This window comes from Misgurnus anguillicaudatus, chromosome 7 (assembly GCF_027580225.2).
Source record: "Misgurnus anguillicaudatus chromosome 7, ASM2758022v2, whole genome shotgun sequence".
NCBI classification, from domain to species: domain Eukaryota; kingdom Metazoa; phylum Chordata; class Actinopteri; order Cypriniformes; family Cobitidae; genus Misgurnus; species Misgurnus anguillicaudatus.
Window position 1 is genome coordinate 27614307 of NC_073343.2, and position 27911 is coordinate 27642217.

Here is a 27911-nt window from a genome sequence, read left to right on the forward strand (position 1 = left end):
AATTTATCGGCTTTCATTTATCGGCCTAATTTTGCTATCAGACCGATAACCGATAATATAAAAAATAAGCAGTTATCGGCCGATAACGATATGTCGGCCGATATATCGTGCATCCCTATTCAGTATAACAATAAAGATTACTACTGTAATATAAAATAACATTTATGATGCATTATAAATGTTTTAACAAAAGTGCCACTGAATTTTGCACTACATAGATAAACCAAGTGTCAATGTGTTAGATTTATAGGGATTTGTAGGATATGCTCAGCGTGTCAACATGTGTTTTTCCAGTTGTAAATTATGCAGTCTGTCAGATGAGATCACTACACCTCTTGTTTGTGTTTTTGTTTTTACCTAACACGCCTGGGGCCCGTACCATGAAAATGGTTAAACAAACTCAGGGTTACAGGATTAGTTTCAGGTTGACAAACCAAGCCAATGTGCAGGCCTTGTTGGTAAAAGCTATTTTCATGGTACCCAAAACCCAGGATTTGCACAAACTTATCCTAAACAAAGCTGGCTAACCAACTAAACCAGCTTCATGGTATAGGCCCCTGATCTTTTAAAGAGACGTTGTTCAGTGTTTACTAACAGACTTTTAAACCACGTCATGACTCATGAGATCAGGTTGGACTTCATGCGATGAGTCAGCCAACATTCTTTTGTGAAGCGATTTGGCAAAATATTTGACATAAGTCGCTTACGTAGAGTTTTATTTACGTTATCTGCACTCAGAATATGAGGTTATGCAGTGCGTTACATCAAGAGTCGTATGACAAATGCAAGGAGAATTTACGGCATGAGGGAAACAACAAAGAGGTGACATTGTTATATATATCATAAATTATTATTACTAAACTGCATAAAGTAGTCATGCCTGTTTCACACATACAGTATGTGTATGCGTTGCGTATGCGTTGCGTAGAGCAATACGTATGCTTTATGGATCCGTCATGCGCCATTGTGCTTTTACACATACTACATTTGCAGTACGCTAGCGATCTGTGTGATTCAGCCATTAATGGGCAAGTAATTTCCCAAGTTTTTAAAAATAGATTCTCTATTAGTACTATAACACATGTACTACATATAATTTTGACCAGATTAAAGGCGGGGTGCACGATTTTTTGGGCCAAGTACCAAAACACACTTGTAGCCAATCAGCATGAAGGGACATGTCTACTAACCTACATCATTGCCTGGGTTGCATATGTGTGGGGCGGGTCTATCAAAACCATGTCCAAATTCTATTGTGGTAGGGGGGGTGTTTGTTTAGGTGTTTTCAAATGTCAACTTTGGCTTTCAGAGATCGTGCTTTAATTATTTTTTCAACTCCTGGTAAATGTTTTGCTATTATTGCTTTATCCATGGAATTAAACAAATAGGATGTAGGGATGGGCGATATCTTATCATTTGCGATATACTGCCAAAAATTATCCTTTGCGATGAAAATCTGTCGCCTCATGATAACAACGATAAATCTAGTTGATGAGGTTTGTGCGCGCCCAATTCACTGTTCACGTGCGGAGGGAAAACAAACATTGCGGAAGGCGGACGTGAGGCTGAGGAGGTGCTTGTTGTTATTACCATGAATTTACCAGAATGCATTTACCAGTAAATACAAAAACGTGCTGTTCACACATGCATTGAGGTTCCGTCTTTTTACCAGTAAGACATCATTCACATGTATGAAAATACCAGTAAACTCTGAGAAAAAGCGGAAGTTACATGTGGCGCGGGGCCGGTGAGCTCAGTGTTGTATTTGTAAACAATGGCGGGTTATGACTTCATATCCACGGTCCGTATTTTGTTGTTTTCACATCTGTGGCAAACGCCTAGGCTGCTTTAGAGGCCGTCTGCAAATCACAGAGGGTGTGCTAAGGACGTCGGCAATTTGGCAAATAGGTGGTAAGCTGTTTGAAACAACTTTGGTGAAGAAATGTGGATGTTAACTTCAGGTGTGCTCGACTTTTAAGCAGCTCATGTGTGGAAACATGCGGGGGTAAACGCGACATAAATAAAAAACAAATGTTCTGTCAGCGCGGTCTGACGTCGTCTGTTCTAAATGCCGGTAATCTTATATTTTTCGTTCACAAATAACACTTACTGGTAAATTACTGGTTATCTTACAACCTGTCTTACTGGTAAATTGGGAGTACAGATTTACCGGAAAGGTTCTGTTCACACATTACCTGTTAACTGCAATTTACCAGTAAAATACCAGTAAAGAATGTATGTGTGAAAGGGACTATTGACTGTTCCACACTAAACTTCTTTACTTTATCAGGTTACTTTAACATGTTTGTTACTTTATCAGGGTTTATTTGCAGTTGTACTCTGTTGTAATTTTGAAACACATCTGAAGACATTGTTACTTTTCCTGTTTGCACTATTTTTGCACCATAAGAGTATAAATAAATACAGAATCTGTGTTTACATTTTAAACTTGTAATTGATTTGAATTATTATTGTGTAATTGTTGTTGTGTGATGTTTTTCAGCAGTCACTGGAACACAACTTAAACATAACCTAATCTGATATTTTACAGAAGAAAATAATTTATCAGCATTTTTATCGGCACCGCAACAAACAACTAAAATTACCGTGGTAATTTTTTAAGGCCATATCGCCCATTCCTAATAGGATGACAGAAAAACTTTCTTTTTATGCATTTATGCTAAAATTACTGCATTTTTGTGTTGATCTTTTTTTCATTTTGACCACTAACATGCACTATCACTTTAATTCAGCGTGTGCAATACTGCAAAAATAAACTTGATGCGGAAACGATCGCTGCACTGTTGGACCGTACCACATCTGCAACGGACAGGATTAGGTCCACTGTTGGCTTGGTTTTCTCTGCTGGTGCTAAACCTCCATTTATTCAGCAGCATAAAAGAATATCGCGTCACATGTTCATTTGAGCTTATAATAAACAAAAATTCCCGCGCATCATCCCAACAAGATATATCGTTCAGCTCCTCAAAACGGGGGTTTTAAATGCATATTAACAATCATGGTGAGAAATGTCTGCAAACTGGATTAAAGCAGAGATCAGGGAGCTCGTCAAATATCCACTCTGAAGCTGAGATAATTCACCAGCATAGAACGGTGCGTCACATGCTCCTTTATAGTCATAAACAAAAATGCATCCGAGTGGTTTTTAGAGAGAGAAATAATAAATAATATGCAAACTTCAGACGCTGCGTAGAACATAGGGCAGGACTTTAAACAGGTCACGTGTCTTTCCGGGACCTTGCATGCCGGCAAATCATTGGCAGTATGAATGAACAAAAATCAAGCGATCCCAGAAAAATCCAGGATGCATTTTCCGTGTATTTTCCGGAATGTCTGTGTGAAAAGGGCTTTTGTAATGTTCCTATTCCCACCAGTGGGGTTCCGCCCCACACTTTTAGAAACACTGGTGTAGTGTTAGTTGGATGGTTGCTTTGTAAGGGATAGTTTAAAATGCAAATTCTGTTGTCATTTACTCACCAATGTAACCAAACCGTTATTGAGAACCATTGACTTCTATTGATTACAAATATTTTTTTTGTGTTCAATAGGGCTGGGTATTGTTAGGAATTTCACAATTCGATTTGATTTCGATTCGATTTCTATTCAATTCTATATTGATTTACTTGCTTCGGTAGCGATTCGATAATAAGTAAATACACAAGCAATTAAGTACCTGAGTATATTTTTAAATAATGTGTGTAGTAGTACTAATGTTTGATCACGTTGATGGTGCAGGCTTGAAAGAAGTGCTGCTGTTTGCCATCTTTGATCTTTCTGTTTTGATAAAGCGCGTCTTGTACAATGCTGAACGTTCTCACTAGAGTGTTGCCCACAGCGCCGCCACTGAATCGATTCATAGGATTTGGTCAATCGATATTGAATTGAGAAACAAATAATTGCAATGCATTGATGAATCGATATTTTTACCCAGCCCTAGTGTTCAGCAAAACAAAGAAATGTATACTGGTTTGGAACATGCACCCATGAGTAAGTTTTGGGTAAATTATCCCTTTAAGAGTGGAGGTCTTGGACCGTTCCTATACTTTCACATGCCTTGGGTCTTATTTTTTTTAAAAAGAAATGCCGGTGGCTGTTCTCTCAACACTCTGTTATTAATGAAACAGTGTTTACATGCACCTCAAAATAAATAAGGTTCGAAAGTATTGTGCATAAGCAAAAACCAGAACATGACCTCTGTCTTTCTTTTTTTGGAAACGATTATAAGCAATAGTGAACGAGTTCTTTGTTAGTCATCTGCTTGTTCATGTGATGAACTTGGGGATATTAAATAGAAAAAATAAGTGTTGCTTGCGGAGGCAAACTTGCTAAGAATAAACTCGTAACATTGTGAATGCATGTGAATTTTGTGACGTTTTATTATCCTACATACATTTTAAAAATGAAATGCATAGTACAAAATAAAAAGTGTCGACTAATCTGTTATTGAAATGTAGCTAAACAGGTGTGCAGTTATTACAAAAAATACTTGAGTGATTCATATACATTGTAATTCTACGCAAGCATTATCCCTTTATCTTCTTAAGAATGCCAAGTTACAACACCCCTTGCGATTTGGTTACTTTCCTTATACTTTTTCCTACTGTACATTGTTTTTGGGTAGTGACTTTAATCATAGAAGTAGGGTAAAGTGCATAGACTTAGGGACTACACAGCAGCATGTAATATCTTAATTGGTGGTTGCTTGTTATAAAGATTTGAAGCAAGTGTTTCCTTGGCACACAAGTGAATTGTCCTGTTGATGTGGCTGGTTTTGCAAGAATTCTTCAATTGGAACGACATTGTTGAAACGTTTACAAGCACCTCCCAAAATAAACCACAAAAAGGGCGCTCATGCCAAAAGTTATTCAATTCATCCCACAAAATTGAATTCATAGAGAGTTAGGTGTTAATTTATTTAGCAAAATAAAGGTGTGGTAGTTTTTAAAAATACTTTTTAGTATACCTTTTGTTTTGACTTTTGTTCGTATATATTTGAGGAACGTGCATTTTCCTTTTATGTAGGCTGTCAATGGATCAAAATATGTGTGACTAATATTTTGTGCATTAACTTACTTGATTGCTTTTATTGAAAATACTAATAAAAATAGCTTATAAATAGTATGTAGGTTAGGTTGGGCAGTTTGGCATTTTTCTTACAAACAAAACAGCAGAGGTGCATCAAAATGAGACTAGAAATGCAAATATAAAGATGTAAATCTGAAGTAATTCAAAATTAGAATAATATTCTGCCGTTTAACATCCAGTTTTAGTATTGTTTATAAATTAATTACCATCATTTACTGCCAAACACCTGATCCACAAATTACTTTGCGTGTGAAGGTTGGATCTACTTAAAAATTTATTTTAATTTGTAACGCTTAAAAAATATATTTTTCTTTTTTAACTTAAATGTTCCCACAAAGTAAAAAAAATCAATTGGTTACACCTAAAAATGTAAGATTTTTAAATATACAATATAAAAAATTAAAACCTTTTATATATTTGCATATTAAAATATTCCTGCATGGGTTGTTTTAACTTATTGTTGTGTTAAATATGTTTTTGCTACAAAAACCATTTGTAAACCATAATTTTTTAAGTAAAACCTAAAACGTGATTACTACAGCAAATATTTTCATCAGGGGAATTTTCTTTGGACTTTGCCTAAATTTAATAACCATATTAAGGTGGGGTTAGTAGAGAATTAAGGTGAGGGGTGAATGAATGAACACACTCCTCCCAAAAGTTTACAACTATGTCTTATATGATAAGTGTATTATCTATAGTGACATGAACAAACTAACCTGTTTGTTTATGCTGACATTTGATGCGTTACTGACAAAGTTAACAATTTGTCACACTAAGATGGCAAGAGCCCTTCTACATAAAGGAGTAAATAATTGTGGTGATAACTTTCTCGTGTCTCACCTTGCAGGTAGCTTAAAATAGCCTACATTTTTTTATAATTAATTTTGAGGTTTGAAAGATTTAGCATGTGTATTGTCACAACAAAATGATTTAGCATAGTAGAATTGAAAGAATTCAGGAAGACGCAAGTCGTCAGATTTATGACGTTTCAGGTTGTTACAATGTGATGTCGTATAGTAATAAATACTCTTGATCTATGCATCAAAACAAATATATCTAAATTTGATTTCCCTGATGTTTATTTTTAGTGAATAACCCAATACCTGCAAACCTCAAGTCTGAGGCCAAGAAGGCTGCTAAGATTCTTCGAGAGTTCACAGAAATATCCAGCAGGCTGGGACCTGACAAACTTATCCCAGGTAACTTTTTGTTTCTGTCTCCCAATCCAATGCAATGACATTAGTCGAATTTAAGTTGAGTGCACTGAAAAAAATTATTCATTGAATTTAATAAAAAAATTTAAGGTAAGTGGTTGCAATCAATTTATTTAAGCTACATTTAAACAAAAAAGATTAGTAAAGTAAAATAAAATATAAAAATTTTGTTTAAATGTAGCTTACCTTAAAAAAAATGTATTAAATTCAATGAATCATTTTTTTCAGTGTGTAGTGACGGTTGTGCCATAACCTTTCTTTATCTTAAGAAAAAATACTGACAGTAGAGTTAGGAGCTGTCATCAAGAAATATATTGACAGTATATTGATACATTAGTATGTTAGTAAAAATTCCTTGTTGCACATTTTTGTACATAAAATGATAAAAAATTAAGTTGAAATAATTTAAAGGTGCATTGTGTAAATTTAAGAAGGATCTTTTGACAGAAATGCAATATAATATGCATACCTATATTATCGGTGGTGTATAAATATCTTACATAATGAACTGTATTGTTTTAATTACCTTAAAATGAGCCGGTTTTTTTTCACATTTAAGGGGGAAATTTTCATTACCGCAACGTGTTCATGACTGGATTTTGGGTTCTTTGACATGGAAAATGTATAAATAAAAAATCTAAAAAATAAAAAGCTTCAGTGCATGTTATACTATAAACATTTACAGTAAAGAAACACGTGGTGATCATTGGTAAATGTAGAGACAATAATAAAGAATATAAATGTGTCCAGAACCAATTTTCTCATCCTCCACAACAATTTTCAATCATTGTTTAAGCTCTCAAAGAACTAACATTTTAAAAAAATTGTTGGAAGGGACATAATTGACTGTGACACTTAAAGGAATATTCCATTTTCTTAAAAGAAAAATCCAGATAATTTACTCACCACCATGTCATCCAAAATGTTGATGTCTTTCTTTGTTCAGTCGAGAAGAAATTGTTTTTTGAGGAAAACATTCCAGGATTTTTCTCATTTTAATGGACTTTAATAGAGCCCAACATTTAATACTTAACTCAACACTTAACAGTTTTTTTCAACGGAGTTTCAAAGGACTATAAACAATGTCAAACGAGGCATAAGGGTCTTGTCTGGCGAAGCGATTGTCAATTTTGACGAGAGGAATGAAGAATATGCTCTTTTAAACCACAGCTTTTCTTCTAGGTCCGGTCCAGCGTGACATAACGTAAATGTGTAGTGATGTAGGGAGGTCACGTGTTACATATATAAAACGCACATTTGCGGACCATTTTAAACAATAAACTGACACAAAGACATTAATTAATATCATTCAACAACCAACAACGTCGGAACGGTCCTCTTTCAACACACTTGTAAACACTGGGGCGGAGTTTCGCGTTCGTCCTCTGTGACCTCTTGACGTCATGATGTATTGCGTGGGGTCACGCTATCGCATCACGACCGGATTTAGACGAGAAGTTGTGGTTTAAAAGTGGATATTGTTTATTTTTCTTGTCAAAAATGACAATCCCTTATGCCTCGTTTGGGATCGTTTGTGGTCCTTTGAAACTCCGTTGAAAAAAACTGTGTTGAGTGAAGTATTAAATTTTGGGCTCTATTAAAGTCCATTAAAATGAAAAAAATCCTGCAATGTTTTCCTCAAAAAACATAATTTCTTCTCGACTGAACAAAGAAAGACATTAACATTTTGGATGACATGGTGGTGAGTAACTATCTGGATTTTTCTTTTAAGATGGCTACCAGGTAAGCAGTTCTTATTTTTTCTTTCTAGATAAAAGTTGACATTTTGTTTGTCATAGTAACTATACAACTTCTTAGTTCTCATTACCGTAACATGGGTTTGTAAATGCATTCATTTAATGTAATATAATGGTGCGGTAATGACAATTTTGATGATGATAATCTAAAAAATGTAAATAATTCTATAGGAAATATGTTTTAAATCCTCTAAAAATAATGGTTATACTAAGTTCAGACCTTAATCTTATATGGGCAAAAAAATTGGCTTAAAGGGCTTTTTAAATCTATTGCTGGACACCTTTTAAGTATGGATTTCGTGAGAAGCACCCATATGCGTTTTGAATTTGAGGGGTGGGCTATTCACAATCTTACCACTAGATGCCACTAACATTTACACACACCACCTTTAAGCTAATTTATCTGACTTTATTTTTTATAATTTATAGCAATTCATCACTAGACAAAATAATTAATTGTAAATTCAAGTTGTATTATACTTAAAAATTTAAGTGCAACAAAGAATTTTTACTGTATATATTGATTTAAAATAAATACACAATTCAACATTCACACTGTTTTTTGGGACCTACTGTACTTCATGTCTTAGTTGTATTGTCTAATACAGATGTCACCATAACTGTGCTGATAGTAGACATGTACAGTTACTACTTAAATTTGGCAAAACTGTAGACTGATATCATCTACTGTATGTACATGACTTGTAGTGTTTGCCTTTCTGTCAATCCATTGGCAAGTATCTGTTCATGCACGTCTTCAACAAATGACATGGATGCACTCATACAGTGACTTCATCATATCTGTGCAGCCAGTGCAAAAGCACAAAGCACCAGTCAACTCCGGCAACCTGTTTCATCTTGCATTCCCAGATTGTTGGATTTAAGAACAGTTTTGTCTGTAAAATAGTAATGTCTGTCTCATATGTTTACTTTTATCTTTTCCCCAACCTGAACCAGCCCATGTCATTGCCAAGGCTCAGGGTCTGGCCATCTTGTCTGTTTTTAAAGCGGGTTTCATGATCACCGCGAGGGGCGGCAGTGGAATAGTCATCTGTCGACTGGCTGATGGGAGTAAGTGGATTTTTCCTCCTTTCTGTCTTCAACATGTTGACGTTTACTCTGTGTAGAATAGATTTGCTTTCTTGGGTCATAAGCATTTTTTAGTTTTGTGTAAATGTGCAGTTTATTTTTTTCTCCTGTCTAAACCAAAACTATTCAAACTAAATAGACCAATTAGAGCAATTAGGGAAGTTTGAGAAATGATATGTGTGGCAGCTGCCTTAGCAACATTCAAAACTGAACAAACAAAACACTCCTTATGGTCATGCAGAGCCACAGAGTCTTATACTGTATTAGTTTTTAATCATGTTATTACATCATTATTTAAAGCATATCAGTTCTGAGGCTTTTAGTCTTAAGAACAAAGCTTAAATACAGCTATAATAATATACAAATCGTTGTGTGTTAAAGTGCTGTATATTGTATTTTGATAGTATTATCCCCTATTACATTTACCCTAATTGATAGGTAAAGGATTAAGTGATTATATCAGTCCAACTGGTCCTTAAACATTTAAGCCCAGATTTACTAACAGCTTGCGCCAGCGCAAACCATAATTTTGCCCTTAAATAGCGAGTGTTGGGATTTACTAATGACATGCAGTGGATAATTACCTGTAGCGCTAAAAAGGTGTGGTCTAGTTATTTTTGCAATTAACCTTATTGTGAATGCATTTCTAGGAGTTTTTCGGTCAGATGCAAAATTTATGGGAGGAGATTATTTAAGGCATAAAGAATTTACAAACACGCGGAGAGCTGAAGCGTTTCAGCACTAGAACAGCGTCATGGGATTTTTACAAAGCATTACTTAAAGGGCCCTATCTTTCACCCAGCGCAAATGACTTTGTCAGTGAAGCATGCATCAATCGTATTTTGCACCGGCACACAGCGGGGTTTTTCCCTCCACAGATGCACGTCGGCAAACTAGGGAATGAACTTCAGCGCAAAAAAGGAGGCGTGTTCTGGCGCAAACCATCCCTGATGCTATTTTGCAGTTTCAAAAAACAATTGCGCCACTGACCAAAAAAAACTAGTCTAAAGTCAGTGGCGTGTTGCGCGTGGTTCATTCTGTTATTTTAAGGGCGCATGCTTGAGCATAATAGCGTGCACAACGCGCACACAATTTGCTTATCTAATCTACACAGATGCAACAGTTATTTTTGCAAATCATAAATTGTTACAATAAAAAATATTAACACATGAGATAAGGGAAATCATTGTGGTGAGCATTGTGGTGATAGCTTTTATTTATTGTGTGGCTGCATTAAAAAATTATCATGCAAATAACGATTAAAATATTTTCATAAGTTGGCTGTATTACGTTTATTTTATGTTAATAATAATTAAAATGTTTTCATAAGAAACCTTAATGTATATGAACTTGATTTGTAAGTGTACTTTGGGGTTGGACCTTGCTTGCGTTTCTTGGGTCCGATTTCAAAGCCCCCAAACTACCAGCGGTGAGGGTGGACGCAGCAATGTCCTCTGCTGGCATCAGGTCCTGTGTAGAGGCAGATCCACCTCCCGTTACACGGCGTGCCCGATTTATGCTGGCAAGCTTGGGATTCCCCAAACTCCTGACATCATTGTAGCACTTGGCGCAACGATGGGGATGCCAGCTGATGAGACAATTGTGGCTATTTTCTCTCACGCCTGTTTAACCGACGCTGATTTGGGCGGGTTTCTTCTATCCCCATACAAAACAACTTCTCTGTCTTTGACTGCTCTTACAAGAACGTGGGTCTCCTCGGCTGTGAACCGCTCCTGGCGTGCGCCTGGTAAATCCGTCATAATAATAGCAACCCGCCATGGAACTTGCGCCCTTGCGTTTAAAGGGAATGTTGGATAGCGTTCTGATTGGTTTATTTGATGTTACCCCGAAACCACACCTATGAATAATGAACCCACTTCAGACCAACCCCTTATTGATTTAAGCCTGGCACAAAAGTTATTTTTCCCGCCGGGAAAATAGCAACAGCGCCCAAGATCCGCCCACAAAGTCACTTGCGCTTTGCGCTTCGCACTTGCGTTTCAGATCGTTAAAATAGGGCCCAACATGTTTCTCATCTCACCATATCCACAGTGTCATCATGTACAATAAATCTGTATGGTAGCATTTTAAAACATTTAAAAATAGATGCGGTTGTTTAAAGCAAAGCATTTATTTACTTACTAGGCTACAGGTGAAGCAGCTCATAATTAGTCCTCATTTATGTCCAAGAGACTCAATAATAATATTTTACATTCAATCCTTTAATCTTTCATATTTAAAAGTGTTTTTTGTGCTGCTGCGCATTCATGTATGTGATAAGCAAACCCGCGTTGTCGTCCCGTTTATAGGCGCATATTACTTTAAATAACAAAAAACATATTGCGCCATTTACTTTAGACTTTAGAGCAGGTTTTTGTTGGTCAATGGCGTAGTCTATTTTAGTTGCCTCAAAATAGCAACGCGCCAACAATGCGCCTGAACACACCTCGTTTTCAGACCAGAATGCCCATGGGCGCAAAAGGGGGCACAAATGCATTTGCTATTTAAACAACGTGGCGCTAAACGTGAAAATGATAATTGCGCAAAAGACACTTGCGTCGCGCATTGCGCCGGGTGTATGATAGAGCCCTTGATGCTTAAATATAAGATTATATGAGGGAACTTGTGACGCCACTGTACATTTTGCACACTGTGCAAGTGTTTTTTGGATTTTATATTACACAAATCGTACATATTGTGGCTTTAAGTTTTGGAAAGTTTTTTAGTAAATTATGTTTTTCATAAAGCACCGAATAAGTGTTTAAGAAGTGCTTATAATGTCCTAAAATATATTGGCATGCGTTACGTAAACATGACATACGTATGGAAGGAGATAAATAAAACTAAAATATTAAGAATATAAAATGCAAGCAATAAAAGTACTGTAAAGTAAAATGATAGCAGAACTAAGTGAGGAGAAAAAAAAATGTCCAAGTGTCCAAAAGGTCCTAAGTAAAGTTTTTTTTTCTGTATACAGTGTAATGTCTTATGTAATAAAAAATATATTTAGTCAGTTCGATAACTTTGTTTTGCTGTTCTCGCTGCAGGGTGGTCTGCTCCTTCAGCCATTGGGATTGCCGGACTTGGTGGAGGATTTGAGATTGGGTTGGAGGTAAGATTTTTTTGAATTGTGAATGTTTTATAATTTATGTATGCACTTTATGGTCTAAACCTCTGATCAGTATGTAGTAATTAAACCCTGGCTCACACTACAAGATTTTCTGCCTGATTTTACCCTCACAAAAATCTTAGAGAAGGTTGGGTCCAGGACCTCGATCAGTTTCGATGTATAATGTATGGCGTTTAAAGATCAAATCTTAGACCTCCCAATCTGCTTGCAAGCAATTCAGGATCATATTAAACATTTTTTGATATTTAGGAATTTAAATTTGGATGATTATGTCATACACAATACCCAGAGACCACAAAAATGTGGTAAGATGTTGAAAGTTTTTTTTTTTTTACAAATGACTCATTAGGACCTTTTTCCTAAATCAGAGGTCAGTTAAAATCAACTAATCTTGTTGGGAGCTATTTATGGTTCGGGGACTGGCGTCATCATTTCTCCATGTGTAAAGTAGATGCACAGGAAACTACAGTGCATGTGTCCAGTTAAGGTCATTTGTCACCGGGCAGAAAAGCTCCACTTTGTTTCCATGACCTTGAGCTGGTGTTCGGGATGAGTCATTTGTGTACCGAGTGCCTGTCGATCTTGACAATCTTAATTAATTTTCAGCTTTCAGGCACAATGGTAGCATTGCATTCGCTGTCTTTCATTGGGTAGCAACATACCTGTTGAGTAGCAAAGGAAGCAAACTGTTCGTAGGGCGGAAGTGGGCGTGGCTTTGTTTGTGTGACGTCATATTAACAAGAGAATCAAAACAGCATGTCTAATGAGACTGCTTTGGTTTAATCGGGATTAAAAAAGAAGAAAGAGGATTTTTTTCATTGTATGGTTTTATGTTCACATACTGCCAATGTCCAAACCCAAACAAAAACGTTTTTTATTAAGGTTAAAACAAAAATGTTTTCCTTCTTTTCACGACCAGGCATCAGATTTCGTCATTATCTTGAATGAGAGGAGAGCTGTGGATGCTTTCAGTAAAGGGGGAAATCTCACACTGGGTGGAAATTTCACTGTTGCTGTTGGCCCTGTTGGCAGGTAGGTGAGCTGACGTCACAGTGCAATACCTCAGGCTGTTGACGGGGCAGTGGACTCGGTTGTAGTGACTGGAATAAAAGCAGGTTATGTCAGTTATGTATGTTTTTATTATTTGTTATTTTACAATGCTTTATTTTTTTAACAAAATGTAAAAAATATAGTTTTGTATGTATGTTGCATAAAAATGCACATTCTCCACTCGTGAGATCAAGTTTTCAAACTTACTATAGTTACAAAGTTACTAAATTACAAACAGATTAATTTATTTTGCAGTCAAAAGTGAAGTCAATTTGTAGATTAACGTTGATTTGGTACAAATGGGACCCCTGACCACTAAACCAGTCATAAGGCGCACAGGTATATTAGTAGCAATAGCCAACAATACATTGTATGGATCAAAATTATCATTAGGATATTAATCATTAGAAATCATTAGGATATTAATTAAAGATCATGTTCCATGAAGATTTTGTATATTTCTTACCATAAAAATATATTAAAACTTTATTTATCATTAGTAATATGTGTTGCTAAGGACTTCAGTTGGACAACTTTAACTCATTCCCCGCCATTGACAGGTTATCTCGTCAATTAAGAGAAAACATATGCATGGAAAAAACATGTTCCTGATGAGGTTTTATGTTATTCTGTAATACTGCGATTATCCACTAGATGTTGCTGTTACCCAATTTATAAAAAAACTGAGACAATTTTTTTTATTTTTTTATTTTACACTTCGTGTATGTTTTGATAATCGTTCTGAATCTGATCTCTAACAAAATTCCTTCACAAAAATGCAATTATTTCAGCTTTTTGCGAAAAATGTTGAACGTTTTTTTTCTTCTTTTTTTGTTTATTTGAAAGCAGAGGGTTTGTTCTTTTATTTGATATATTTGCATGTTTATTTATTTTTAGAAGAAAATTTTCCTGGAAGACATTTTTTGAAACTTGTGAAAATCACAAAAAATGCTGGCGGGGAATGAGTTAATATATATTTGCTTAATATTTATATTTTTTGCACACTCAGATTCCAGATTTTTAAATAGTTTATATCGGGCAAATATTGTCCTATCCTAACAATCATACATCAATGGAAAGCTTATTTATTCAAAATTTAGATGATGTATTTAAAAATTTGTCCCTTATGACTGGTTTTGTGGGCCAGGGTCAAAAATATCATGTAATTTATGTCAATGACGATCTGTCACGTTAAGATTTTGCACAGCATCCAGAGTCTCAGCGGAGCACAGTGGAAAGACGTCAAATGACGGCGCCAGTGTGTGCCACCGGACTTTTAAGAAAATAATTGCTGTGCTTCTCGATGGGGTGTGATACGCTTTAAGAAAACGAGGAAGAAGAAACGTTATGGGGCGATTTCCCAGACAGGGTTTAGATTAAGTCAGGACTAGGCTTTAGGTAATTTAGGACTTTTAAGTTGTTTTTACAAACATTCCTTACAAAAAACATTACTGGTGTGCATCTTGAGACAAAACAATGGCAATGATGTATTTTAAGAAATCAAGCTGTTTTCAATTAAGACAACTCAAATATGCATTTTAGTCTAGGACTAGATTTAAACCATGTCTGGGAAAAAGCCCAATAAGTCTTTTATTTTTGTTGGGTTTTTCGGTTGTTTTGTCTTGTGTCTGAGCAGACTTTATACTATGAGCTGTGGTTGTGTAATGCTACCGTCACACATATTGTACATGTGAGTCTGACTAAGCATCTTTGACAGGAATTTGGAAGCAGACGTGGCGGTTCGCAGCACAGCGGCTGTTTACTCCTACTGCAAATCTCGCGGCCTTTACGCCGGCGTGTCTCTCGTCGGTTCTTACCTCATCGAACGCAAAGAAGCCAACCGAAAGTAAGTACTTCACAATGTCATCGGTTATGAAACTAGTTTAAATCTCGCATTCAAGCCCTTAGGCACCGATGTCACTTCATGCATTGACCTACTTCTCATTGTGTTTGTGATTTCAGTTCTCAAGTTGTTTATGTTTTAGTTTCAATATTTTAACGTATGCTGCACTTTCTATTTGAGGTTTTATGGGCAGGACATTCGTGCTTCAGCGATTCTCAACGGAGATGTGGAACCTCCACCCGAGGCATATGACCTGTATACCATTTTGGAGGACTACAGAGAGAAATACGCCTCCGACTGGCAGGGCAAATTTATGCGCCCCATCGTAGACAAGCAGGTTACTATCTATCAGCTTATACATCGTTTTAATGATCAAGACCATTTTAAAACTGGACGACTGTATATGGCATACATTTATAAATAGGGCATCTGTCAAAAATCCTGAATGGTACACTAATGAGCAGTCTCACAGGAATTAAGCTTATTTTCATTATCCAACAAAACAGTTACCACGCAGTTACTTTCTGCTTATATTGTGCGTGTTATTTGTCTTTGCGCTCTGTTTGAAACTAATTCGCTTGACTGACAGCATCACTCAACATTTATTTAATTTTTAAAGACTCCCCTGCATTAACAATAGAAAGTATTATATATTTACTGACAGTTTTTATGTGTTCAGTCAAATCATTTTACGCATTTTGGTAATTTTGCGATACACAAAGCACAGGAAACTCCCTAGTGGAAAATTGTGATGTGTGCAGCAAATCTGTCGTGGGTTTGGAATTAAGATGTGAACAAATTAAACCTAAATTAAACACTGGGTATAATTCACTGACGTAATCTTTTGACACATTAGATTGGGATTGTGAGCTTTGTTTGATGGCTACTATAAATCATATTACCATAAAACGCCACAGATGACAGTAATAAATGCCTTCCAATATTCAAGTTGTGGAAAAATAAACATAAAAAAGTTTTGGTAACCCATGAGAGGGCCTGCCTTTGTAAGTACATGTACATTATAATTATATCCCTTACATTGTTATTTGAAATTAAGCATTGTGAATGGAAAGCTTATTTTCAAGTCTATAAGGTTTGTTACTGTGAGACTATTACTGTATAAATGAAAACACAGCTTCAATTCAAAACCCTTTAATTCATGCTACATATTTATACGAGTAACAGGCTGAACGTTACCAGGAGCAAAAGTTCAGCAGAAACTATTTAATTTTTCGTTGTTTTTGCAGACGAATTCAGCACCATCTAGACCAAGACCCCCTTCACAGAAACCTGCCCGCCCTTATACACCAAAGCAAGAGAGTAAGAGAGTCAATGATCACTCATATCTACACACTGCAAATCTTTCGTAGTAAACATATGGTAACTTCTACATTTTGCACTAGCCCAGCAAAGGTTGTGACTTATAGAAAATAATTATTTCTTAAAACAACATGTAAAAATGACTTACAGCTCCCCCATGTGGTTGAAAAGCGCAACAGTGCCTGGTATCAGACACTCTTCTGCAGACAGGGGGAGGGGTGGGGCTGTGTTTCCTACCCTCCATCGCCACTTTCAGAGTGTGCTTGTAGCAGCTAGGAGGCTGCTCAGGTTGCAGCAACTGTACAATTTGTGCAGTTAAAAGTTGTTCTATCACTGAAATAATTTTAGAGACATTATTTAAAGGTAAAAAAACTACATAGTGTTGCTTTAATTACGTTTTTTTTTTTTTGGCAAGACAAGTAATAAACAGTACTGTACTAAAGTCTTATAGGGCGTACCGACCAAATGGGAATTCAAGATTTGCCTGAGTAGATTACATACAATGTCAATGCAAAGACACGAATAGACGCAACCTCGCGCGAATAAAGCAAATTGGATGGTGCGGTTGCCGCAAAAAAGGGCTTTTCCCCCTTTAGCGTCTTCTTGCAAATTGGAAATATTCTTGAATGCATTATGCTGTGTACACGCCAAACACGAAGCATTGCGTTCCTCGCTCTAGATTACTCTGGGAATTTAACTTTGTTTTATGAAAATTTTCAGCTTGAGTTGAATATTTTCAACTTGCGCGGAAGACGTGTTTGAAGCGAATATCGCTTGTTCAAGGCAATCACACCGCCTAATTGACCTATGGCTAAGCCACGCCCCCTCCACTCACTCGGACAAACAATCAACATTCGGTGATAGGCGCTATGGCAGCTGTCACAATAGGAGACATTTCACAGGAGGCAATTGATGATTTTTGGAGACTGAAAGACTATATATCATCTCAAAGTCACCAAAACGGAATTAACTATGCATTGGAGGGTTATATTAATTATTTTATTGTTGAGAAGGTCGATGAAAAGCTTCAGCTCCAGGCTAAAATTTACAGGTGACAGTGTAAACGCGATAAACCGCATCTCGTTGCCATCATGATCAAATGAAATATCTCCAGTCACGTGGCACGCCAGCGAGACCTAACGCAATAAGTCATCACGTCAAGAAGTCACGGAGGACGTATGAGAAAATACGCCCCAGTGTTTACAAGTGTGGAGAAAGAGGACCGTTCCGACGTTGTTGTAGGTGGAAAGATACTCATTAAAGTCTTTGTGACAGTTTATTGTTTAAAATGGTCCGCAAATGTGTGTTTCATATATCCTCCTTAAAGGAATAGTCTACTCATTTTCAATATTAAAATATGTTATTACGTTAACTAAGAATTGTTGATACATCCCTCTATCATCTGTGTGCGTGCACGTGGGCGCTGGGGCGCGCTGCGGCGCTTCGATGGCATTTGGCTTGGCCCCATTCATTCAGTGGTACCATTTAGAGATAAAGTTAGAAGTGACCAAACACATCAACGTTTTTCCTATTTAAGACGAGTAGTTACACGAGCAAGTTTGGTGGTACAAAATAAAACGTATCGCTTTTCTAAGCGGATTTAAAAGAGGAGCTACATTGTATGGCATAATAGCACTTTTGGGAGCACTTCGACTCGGCGCAGTAACACCCTCCCTCTCCCATTATGAGAGGGAGAAGGGGAGCGGACTTTTCAGGCGAGTCAAAAGTACTCCCAAAAGTGCTATTACGCCATAAAATATAGTTCCTCTTTTAAATCCGCTTAGAAAAGCGCTAAGTTTTATTTTGTACCACCAAACTTGCTCGTATAACTACTCGTCTTAAATAGGAAAAACGTTGATGTGTTTGGTCACTTCTAACTTTATCTCTAAATGGTACCATTGAATGAATGGGGCTAAGCTAAATGCTATTGAAGCGTCGCAGCGCGCTCCAGCGCTTACGTGCACGCACACAGATGATAGAGGGATGTATCAACAATTCTTAGTTAAGGTAATAACATATTTTAATATTGAAAATGAGAAGACTATTCCTTTAAGAGTTGTGTTTAGTGCCAAGAGAGGTCAACACTAAATACTGACTTTGGCCAAAAGAAGCTATTTTTTCTTGTATTTTCGGTTTGTATCTTAATAAAGTACGATACAAAAATGAATCGATGGACAATAAAACTGAAACCACAAGACAAGATGGTAGTGGCCTAAGACTTTTGCACAATACTGTGTGTCTCTTTGGATTAATATCCTGAGATATATATTTATAAACCATTTATGCTACATGTTTAAAAGTGGCATATGAAACTATTGGCTTATCATCAGCTTTCCTTTTTCTTACACAAATCTATATTAAATGCCTTTTCAAGTGTCTCATTTATGATTGTTGATAAAGCCAAATTTTTTCACAGCTTCTTCGGCTGCAAAACCTACTCTTTACCCCAGTTTGAACAGCTGGGACAGCTGGGATACTGAAAGCTCAGGTGAGTGACTCCACCGTGACAACTTTGCTATGAGAGGCTTAACATGTGAATAAATGGAAAAGTTTTGTATACTTAATTAACAAAAAATCCACACACCTAAAACTATGAAATCATACATTTTTGCGTAAGTAAACCATTCAAACTTAAACAGTATTGTTTGTATGGTGAATAAAGATGATTTACACCTGTGACAAACTTTTATAAGATGATAGAAGAGGATTTGACTGTGTGTTTTACGCTCGTTCAAGCATATCACCGAGCGAAATATCTCCACAAAAGGAATTATTTCATGTTTCACATGATAAGGTTAATCACACACGTTTTAAAACAACAAAAAATACCTCTGAGAGTAACGTTGACAATGTAGCCACGCATATCAGTTGACATTGATAAATTATAAAGTGTATTAAAACTGCTACAGTAGATTAGCGACGGTTAATTTACTCGCAGAAATGCACGAGAAGAAACACCCAATGCTGTATGAGATCTTTTCATTGAGCAGCTCAGCATCTGGAGGGTGATTTGTGTTCTCCTCAATTCAACTCAGCTAACAGTCACATTTATTTTCATTTGGCTCCCAAAGGCCCACGTTAAAAGTTGAATTATGAGGTTTAGACCAAAAACGGGCCTGCGGAGCAACTTCGCCTGCTCCGTTTGGACAAAGTCAGTCTTACTGGATGGGAAGACGCCTTGAGCTATAGACAGGCCCTTTTTCCATCTCCATCTAGTCAGGAAAGACCTATGTGCTTTTTGCCATCTAAGTATTTAGCTGGGTGCAAACACATTCTTTCCCACAAAAAGATGACAATATTATTAGGGGTGTGACGAGGCAACCCACGAGGCAAGAGATGAGATTTTTATACTTTTTGATATCAAAACTGACTTTTTTTTTTAAGGGGTGCCAATTAATGACGAAATCCACTAAAAATACGTTGCTGATCACTTCTGAATCAGACAGCCGATCTTATTCACAGCTATTTCATGTACTAAGGCTTTAAGTCCTTAACGATCTGAAATGGCTATTCGTTTGAATCGTTTATAACATGCATTTGAAAAAGCAACACTTGTCAAACATAATTATTATACATATATTCTTTATTATCATGAAAATACCTGAAAAGGTTTGAAGAACAGCAATAAAAATATACCTTAAAGGTATAGCGATAGATTTTCTTTTTCCGGGTGGATCAACTAGACTATTGATCATCCCATTTTTCAATCATTCTGATGATATGTTCAGATGATATGACAAGACCAGAGTGTTTTTGGAAGACTATTTAACACGCTGGTGTGCGCTAAAAGCACAGGTTGGGCTTGCCACACAAAGTTTCTACTCGACAGGTAAAGTTTGTCATGCTATTTGGAGAAATCCATTTAAAATCACTGCTAGTAAAACTTGATGTACGCTATGATTAGCGATGCTAGCCCTGGCACAAGTTACAAACCGCACAGACACACTAAACATCCCGACAGCATCTAGAGTGTTGCGCATGTGCATTTTTTTTTTAAATGTGGAGGGGCGGTTCTTTTCAAAAATTCAGGAAAATCTTCCGCTATACTTTGTAACTAAACTCTGCAGGACAATGGGCCTCCAGGAACAGGGTTCCCCACCCCTGCTTTAAGCCATTTCCTGGAGCTGCGTGTCATAGCTGTGTGTGTATGGTTCTTCGTCTGCAGCGCATATTGAGTTTTTGCACAAGAGCGCCCTCTGGCTTTTGGATGTGGCGGCTTTTCACCGTAATTCATTGAGAAGCATAGCAAGCATTATTGGCCGTTTGATCGGAACATCTCTATTTTTTATATATATTGCAGTGTTCACTACAAACAATTTATCCATGTGGGTGATTATTTTGCCCTCATAAATTCTGAAAATATACTTTCGCTCTTTTGTGGCGGTCCTACTCTGAAGACGTCTGCTTCACCCCCTTTTCTATATCCAATCAATTCACAGTGGAAAACACAAGCCATGTCGTGTGACAATCGTGTGATTTGAGTCAGAAATACGGCACGATATGGAAGTAAAGTTGATTGTGACTTCCTTTTCCCAAGGACTTTAAAGAGCACCTATTGTCTGATTCAAGATATTCCATGTCCTTTGGTGTATAAGTGTGTATTAGTTCATGTTAACAATATGCAAAAGGTACATACCCCAAAGTAAACGATGACGCAAGTTATAGTCTCCAACATAAATCTCTTTTCTTGGACTACAACAAACACACGGATTGTAGGCAAAAGTTTACTTCCTGAGATTGGTGATGTAGTAAAGACCGACATTATCATAATTCCTCCCGCTTCGGACTCACAGCATGTAAGTTAACTCCTGTTAGCATTGCATTGTGAGCAAATCTTTCAAACATGGTAAGGAGTGTCACATTTATGCCTGACGTCAGAGATATTCAGGCCAATCACAACGTACAGATTAGCTGACCAATCAGGGACACAGAGCTTTTCAAATCTATGAGTTTTGTACAAAATCTGTGCGTTTCAGGAAGAGAGTGAAGCAGGAGCTGTCAAAAGCCACTTGCTAATAGATGACGTGTGTATGTGGATTCAAAACTAGACATCACAAAAATTTAAATGAAAACATGTCGGCTGGTGATTGCGATAACTTTTCCAGGTTCTCTCTTTATGACAGGAAAAACAGGAGTGTTATGAAAAATTTAGCAAAATTGCATAATGTGGGGTCTTGCTGGCTTCTGATCTACATGTCTTGCACAGTTGCATGTCATTCATTATGAGTGAATGATGCTGAGAGATCGGGAGATCAAGCGTGCCAGGGCTTATGTAAACGAAAGACAGACACAGAAACAATATGAGATTTGCTGCTGATGCAAAGGCGTGAACGGATACAAAAAGCCAAACATAATCAAGAATGCTTTAAAAACACAAAATATGTGAATTAAAGCTACTTTACTCATTTACGTACTAATTAAAAGCAGTTTTACTTACTTTGTCGAAGAGCAAGTCATTCTTATTAAATGTATTAAATTAGATGAGATCATGAATTATTAGCACGATCAGGTAATAAATCACTCATTTCCTTCATTTAAAGCCTAAATTAATATAGGAGCTATTGTGGTGCATCTGTTCAGTTATTTTTATCCCTGTTGATTCAGATACATAAATGAAAGCAATTGATTGAAATTTGCACGTGCCTCAGCATGATCCAGACACTTTGAGACGACGATAGACAAGGTTTCATTGTTCAATTCTTTTTGGGCTGGAAATAAGAGTACCTCTGTGATGCTTAATTACTGGATTTTGTCAAATTATATGTTAATATTGTACCGGGTAATAAAAGTGTTTCTAAATCATCAACTGCCTGACAACATAAATGACATGTACAGTTTCGACTGACAACTTCACCAGGACAACCAGTAGTTTTTGTGCATAACGTTGTCTTCGGTGTGCCAACCGTGCCAAAATACCAGCCAATAGCAGGCATTTGGCCAGAAAAGGGTCTTGCATAGGAGAACCAAACGAATGATTGTAGGTAGTTGACATGCATATCAACAGTATTAAGTGTTAAAGGATGGACGCTACTCGCCCGCCGTCCGTTTGGTGTGTCAGTGCAACTTTAGACCCAGACGTAACCACGATGTGGCCAATGTGAACCGAACTAACAGTCTGTGCTACTTGGTTGCTGAAAATATTGCAAACTTGAGAATAGCGTTTTTTGAACATGTGTCATGTTCCCTTTTAAATAGATTGCAGGTGTTTTACTAGAAAAATGCAATAATATGTTGACTTCAGTCTTTGAGAGATGAGTCCAAAGATGCTTATCTTCTGTATCGCTACATGCTTGATAAAAATCCTTGGGTGTGCGTTTGCATTGCGTGTTATTTTAGCCACAGACTCCTTTGTGAAAAATGAGTTCTGGAAAACTCATTCTTCATTTGTTTCATTAACAATCTTATGCTGATGATCATTATTGCCGTAAATAATACAGTCACTAGATGGATCCCTGGCCTTTAGAAAAGGTGGTTAGAGAGCCACCCCCATTTCCAAGAGCAGTTTCGTCTATAAAGGGGAAAGCCGCTCTGAGATTTTGATTTGTTGAGCATAATGTCTTTACCGCACACATCGTATCTGTTTTTTAGACACATACCATGCAGGTTTCTCCCAACATTCCTGTTTTTCCTTTTTTCATGGTCAAATTGCCTTTTGGTTACATTTATGCAATTTTCAGGTAACATTTGAGCGATTAATCGTAATTTATTCTTAATATACTTTACAAAACTTAAACGTTAATACTTGAATCAGAGATGTGTAGTAAGGCCATCTTCCTGTCATCAGCTGTCACTTTCTTTAGATATTGCGTGTACAAGTAGAAAACCGCACAACTCAAATGTCACCCCGTTGCCAAAATATACAGTCCTTACAGCCCTGAAGAAACTCTCTGGATTGTATTGCTGTCTAACAGCCGGCTTGTCATGTCTTGCAATGTGGTAGCGGGAATGAACGTTATGTCGAATGGATCCAGTTATTTTGGGATACAAGTCAAAAGCATTTAGTGTGCAAAACGGCTCGACTGGAGCTTTTGGCAACGCCCGAGGGTTTTTGGGAGTAAGAAGATATCAGAGCAGGTGCCAACAGTGTGGAACCACATTCCACCGCTGTCTGATTCTGATCGCACATCTCTTTATTTGTCATCTGACTGACACAATCCCAAACTGGTCTCAATCCAGTTTACATCCTTCTGTGGTGGTCGATGTAAACAGCTGTTTAACTAGTGATGTCCACTTATATTTGATGCAAAAGCCACTATAAACGACACCTCCATCAAAAATGAGATAATGATATTAACCGAATGCTTTTGGCATGTATTATACGTTCATCAAATACTTTTGCTTCAAATCCGCTTAATCCCGGCCTCAGGTCATTCAGAAATTTTGGCATGTATAAAAATAAACATGCCAGACGCACTTAGAGATTTGCATCTGAGCTTTGAATTTACAGTAAACCTGTACAGTAAACCACACCACATGTACTGTAATAACCAAGCATCAATCAGAATGAAATACGTGTACTGTACATACTTGCATTGCTTTCCTAAAGAGTGATGTTTTAAAGGAAAACACCACCATTTTCGGTATTTTGCTATGTTCTTGCCTCAGCTTGGATGAAATAGTACGTACCTATCGGTTTTCAATGCGTGCACTTGGTCTTTGCGCAGCGTGTCGTGGATGTGTTGGCATTTGGCCTAGCCCCATTCATTCCTTAGGATCCAAACAGGGATTAATTTAGAAGCCACCAAACACTTCCATGTTTTTCCTATTTGAAGACTGTTGCATGAGTGGTTGCACAGGCAAGTATGGTGGCACAAAATAAAATGTGGTGATTTTTTAAGCGAAAAAAATGATGTTACTTCACGCCGAGGTCAAAGTGCTGCAAACTAAGTGCTCTTCCGCCATACAATATAGTTCTCATTTTTATCCACTTAAAAATCGATACGTTTTATTTTGTGCCACCATACTTACTTGTGTAACTACTTGTATAACAGTCTTTAAATAAAGAAAACATGGAAGTGTTTGGTGGCTTCTAAATTCATCTCTGTTTGGATCCTAAGGAATGAATGGGGCTAGGCTAAATGCTAACACATTAACGATGTGCTGTACAACGATTAATTGCACGCATTGAAAAGAGATAGGTATGTGTTGACTCATCTAATCTGGGGTGGGAATATGGTAAAATGTTGAAAAACGGTGGTGTTTTCCTTTAAACCTGTACCATTTTCTTTAGCAAAGGAACATGTTTCTGTTTTTGTCCATAAAATGACAGTAAAGAGGGTTGAAAATATAAAAAATAGCAGTAGACTCAATAAACATTCATTGTAGGGTCAAGAACAAAAATAGTGAAACATTTTTGCAGATGTGAGTCAGGAGCTTGTGCGGTTGTTTATTTCTTGTTGATAGACGGATACAAAAAGGGGTTTTGCCCCTGGCTGACAGATAATATCTGCAGATGTAAAGAGTGTGCACAAACAGCTAAAAAGTAAGAGAGTAAGTGCTGGAAAGTTTGTGATATGGAAAGAGAGAGAGAGAGGGACAACATTTTTTTAGGAGAACACGTGGCGCCCTCTAGTGTTATAAATTTGGTAATACCATTTTGTGGTGGTTTGCTGTTGTGTGCAGTACATGAGTAAAATTAACAAAATAAGTTGATACATTTCAACACATTTTAAACTTGTTTTATATTGTACCAAATCATCACTAGTCAATATTTAAATATTAAGTTTAAGTTATATTATATTTTAAAATTTAAAGGTATTTTACTGTTTTAAAGGAATAGTCTACTCATTTTCAATAATAAAATATGTTATTACCTTAACTAAGAATTGTTGATACATCCCTCTATCATCTGTGTGCGTGCACATAAGCGCTGGAGCGCGCTGCGACGCTTCGATAGCATTTAGCTTAGCCCCATTCATTCAATGGTACCATTTAGAGATAAAGTTAGAAGTGACCAAACACATCAACGTTTTTCCTATTTAAGACGAGTAGTTATACGAGCAAGTTTGGTGGTACAAAATAAAACGTAGCGCTTTTCTAAGCGGATTTAAAAGAGGAACTATATATTATAGTTCCTCTATATAATAGCACTTTTGGGAGTACTTCGACTCGCCTGAAAAGTCCGCTCCCCTTCTCCCTCTCATAATGGGAGAGGGAGGGTGTTACTGCGCCGAGTCGAAGTACTCCCAAAAGTGCTATTACGCCATAAAATATAGTTCCTTGTTTTATTTTGTACCACCAAACTTGCTCGTATAACTACTCGTCTTAAATAGGAAAAACGTTGATGTGTTTGGTCACTTCTAACTTTATCTCTAAATGGTACCATTGAATGAAAGGGGCTAAGCTAAATGCTATCGAAGCGTCCCAGCGCGCTCCAGCGCTTACGTGCACGCACACAGATGATAGAGGGATGTATCAACAATTCTTAGTTAGGGTAATAACATATTTTAATATTGAAAATGAGTAGACTCTTTCACCGGCATTGACGAGATATATCGTCAATTAAGAGAAAACGCTTCCCCGCCATTGACGATATTTCCGTCTTTCCGCAATACCGCTATTATCCCCTTCCGCAACTTTTTAAAACCAAAAGTATTGCCCTATGGCAAGCGGCTGCATGTCCGTGTCTGTTTTAAAGATCGCTCTGAATGGGATCTCTATGAAAAGTCTGTCACAAAAATGGAATTATCTCTGCTTTTTGCTCAAAATGTGGTGATTTTGCAGAAACCTACCCATATTCAAAAGCTGATTACAAATTTTTGTTTGAAAGCAGAGGGTCTGTTCTTTCATTTGGTATATTGTATGTTTATATATTTGAAGAAGAACATTTTCTGGAAGGCATTAAACTTTTGTGAAAATCATGAAAACGCTGGCGCTGGCTGGCAACTTTTTTAAAAGACGCTGGCGGTGAAAGAGTTAAAGGTTCACACAAAAATGAAAATTCTGTCATCATTTACTCACCATTAAGTTGTTACAAACCTGTATAAATTTCTTTTTGTTTGTTAAACACAAAGAAACACAAAACACTTGATTATTTAATCAAGCAAGAAGCAGGAGCACCATTGACTTCCATAGTAAGCAAGAAAAATACTATGGAAGTCAATGGTACTCACAAAGGATTTGCTTACAAACATTGCTCAAAATACTTCCTTTATTTATACAGGTTTGTAACAACTTACGGGCGAGAGAGTTATGGCAGAGTTTTCATTTTTGGGTGAACCTTTAAGACAGTAAAAATACAGTGCAGAGTTAAAGATGCCATAATAGAAGTAATAAAATTTATTCGTTTTTAAAGGTTTTCCCTGATGTTTTTCTTTCTGTATTACAATGTTTGTGCAAGCTAGTCTGTCATACCAAAGTCTCTAAAATCTTTTATAAATTCTTTATGTTGCCTTTAGGATATTGTGCAGTAAAATACTTGCATGGATACACTGACTATTGCAATAACATTTTTTCAACATGCTCAAATAACAAATGGTCCTTTCTCAAGTTAAAATGTCCTCTGTGCTCTATTCCTTTCAGGTCAGGCATCCGGTGGCGCTCTAATGGCAACAGCCGTGCACCCGTTTACAGGTCAGCAGCCCGGAGACCTGAGCTTTGCCGTAGGCGACCGCATCACTGTTATTACCCAAACTGACTCTCAGTATGACTGGTGGGAGGGTGAACTGAGAGGAAAGGTGGGGATCTTTCCAGCCAATTTTGTGTCCTTAAGCTGAGAGTGCTTAAAAACGGCAGGTGGATGTCTGGTGTTGAAGGCTCCTTTTGTACTTCACAGCGTGAAATGAAGTTTGGAATGAAGATGTATATTTTTAGAAACACTCAAAGACTTATTTCCAATGTGGTTTTTAACATTGTTACTGATATTGGTGAATAACTTGTTCATGTTGGCAGTTACTGGTTTATGGGTTCACCTTTCTTAAACTTGACTTTGAGCGTATGTTACCCACTAGTTAATTGTCTTTGTCTATAGAGTATATTTTTTGTTTTGTTATAGGTGGGAATCATATTATAACACAGTTGTAGTTTCATTTTATCCAGACACAGTAATTATGATTGAAACACATTGAAATGAGAGGTGTGGTATTTGAAGTGGAAGTCCACAATGTATTGCTCTCGGTGAATGCAGGAACATGCACAAAACTGCTTTACTGCCTGTGCTGTTTTTTGTGTAATGCACTTTTTTTGTACAAAAGAAGCTTGAAAGTTATACAACTTTATAGGTGCACAGCAGCCTTGCATCCATTTTGTTGTAAATCCTCTTAAATATTGACCTTTTTAACGTTATTTACTACTATTTGCACAGATGTCAATAAAGCAGTTGATTGTATTTTGTACTGTTTTAGTAAGTGTCTAATTTATGTAAAACTGTTCTAATAAAGAAAATCCTGGGATTTTTGGAA

At 36.9% G+C, this 27911-nt stretch overlaps 1 protein-coding gene across 1 annotated transcript in view; it reads left to right on the plus strand.

Annotated features, from left to right (window-relative positions):
* Positions 1 to 27911, plus strand: part of sh3yl1 (SH3 and SYLF domain containing 1) — a 38197-nt gene extending 10286 nt beyond the window's left edge. Inside the window, exons 2-10 of the mRNA XM_073869686.1 lie at positions 6198 to 6308; positions 9038 to 9151; positions 12217 to 12281; positions 13219 to 13331; positions 15067 to 15195; positions 15373 to 15529; positions 16440 to 16512; positions 18929 to 19000; positions 27034 to 27911. Coding sequence (XP_073725787.1) covers positions 6198 to 6308; positions 9038 to 9151; positions 12217 to 12281; positions 13219 to 13331; positions 15067 to 15195; positions 15373 to 15529; positions 16440 to 16512; positions 18929 to 19000; positions 27034 to 27227 — 1028 coding nt within the window. The 3' untranslated portion in view covers positions 27228 to 27911. The remainder of the gene's footprint in view (positions 1 to 6197; positions 6309 to 9037; positions 9152 to 12216; positions 12282 to 13218; positions 13332 to 15066; positions 15196 to 15372; positions 15530 to 16439; positions 16513 to 18928; positions 19001 to 27033) is intronic.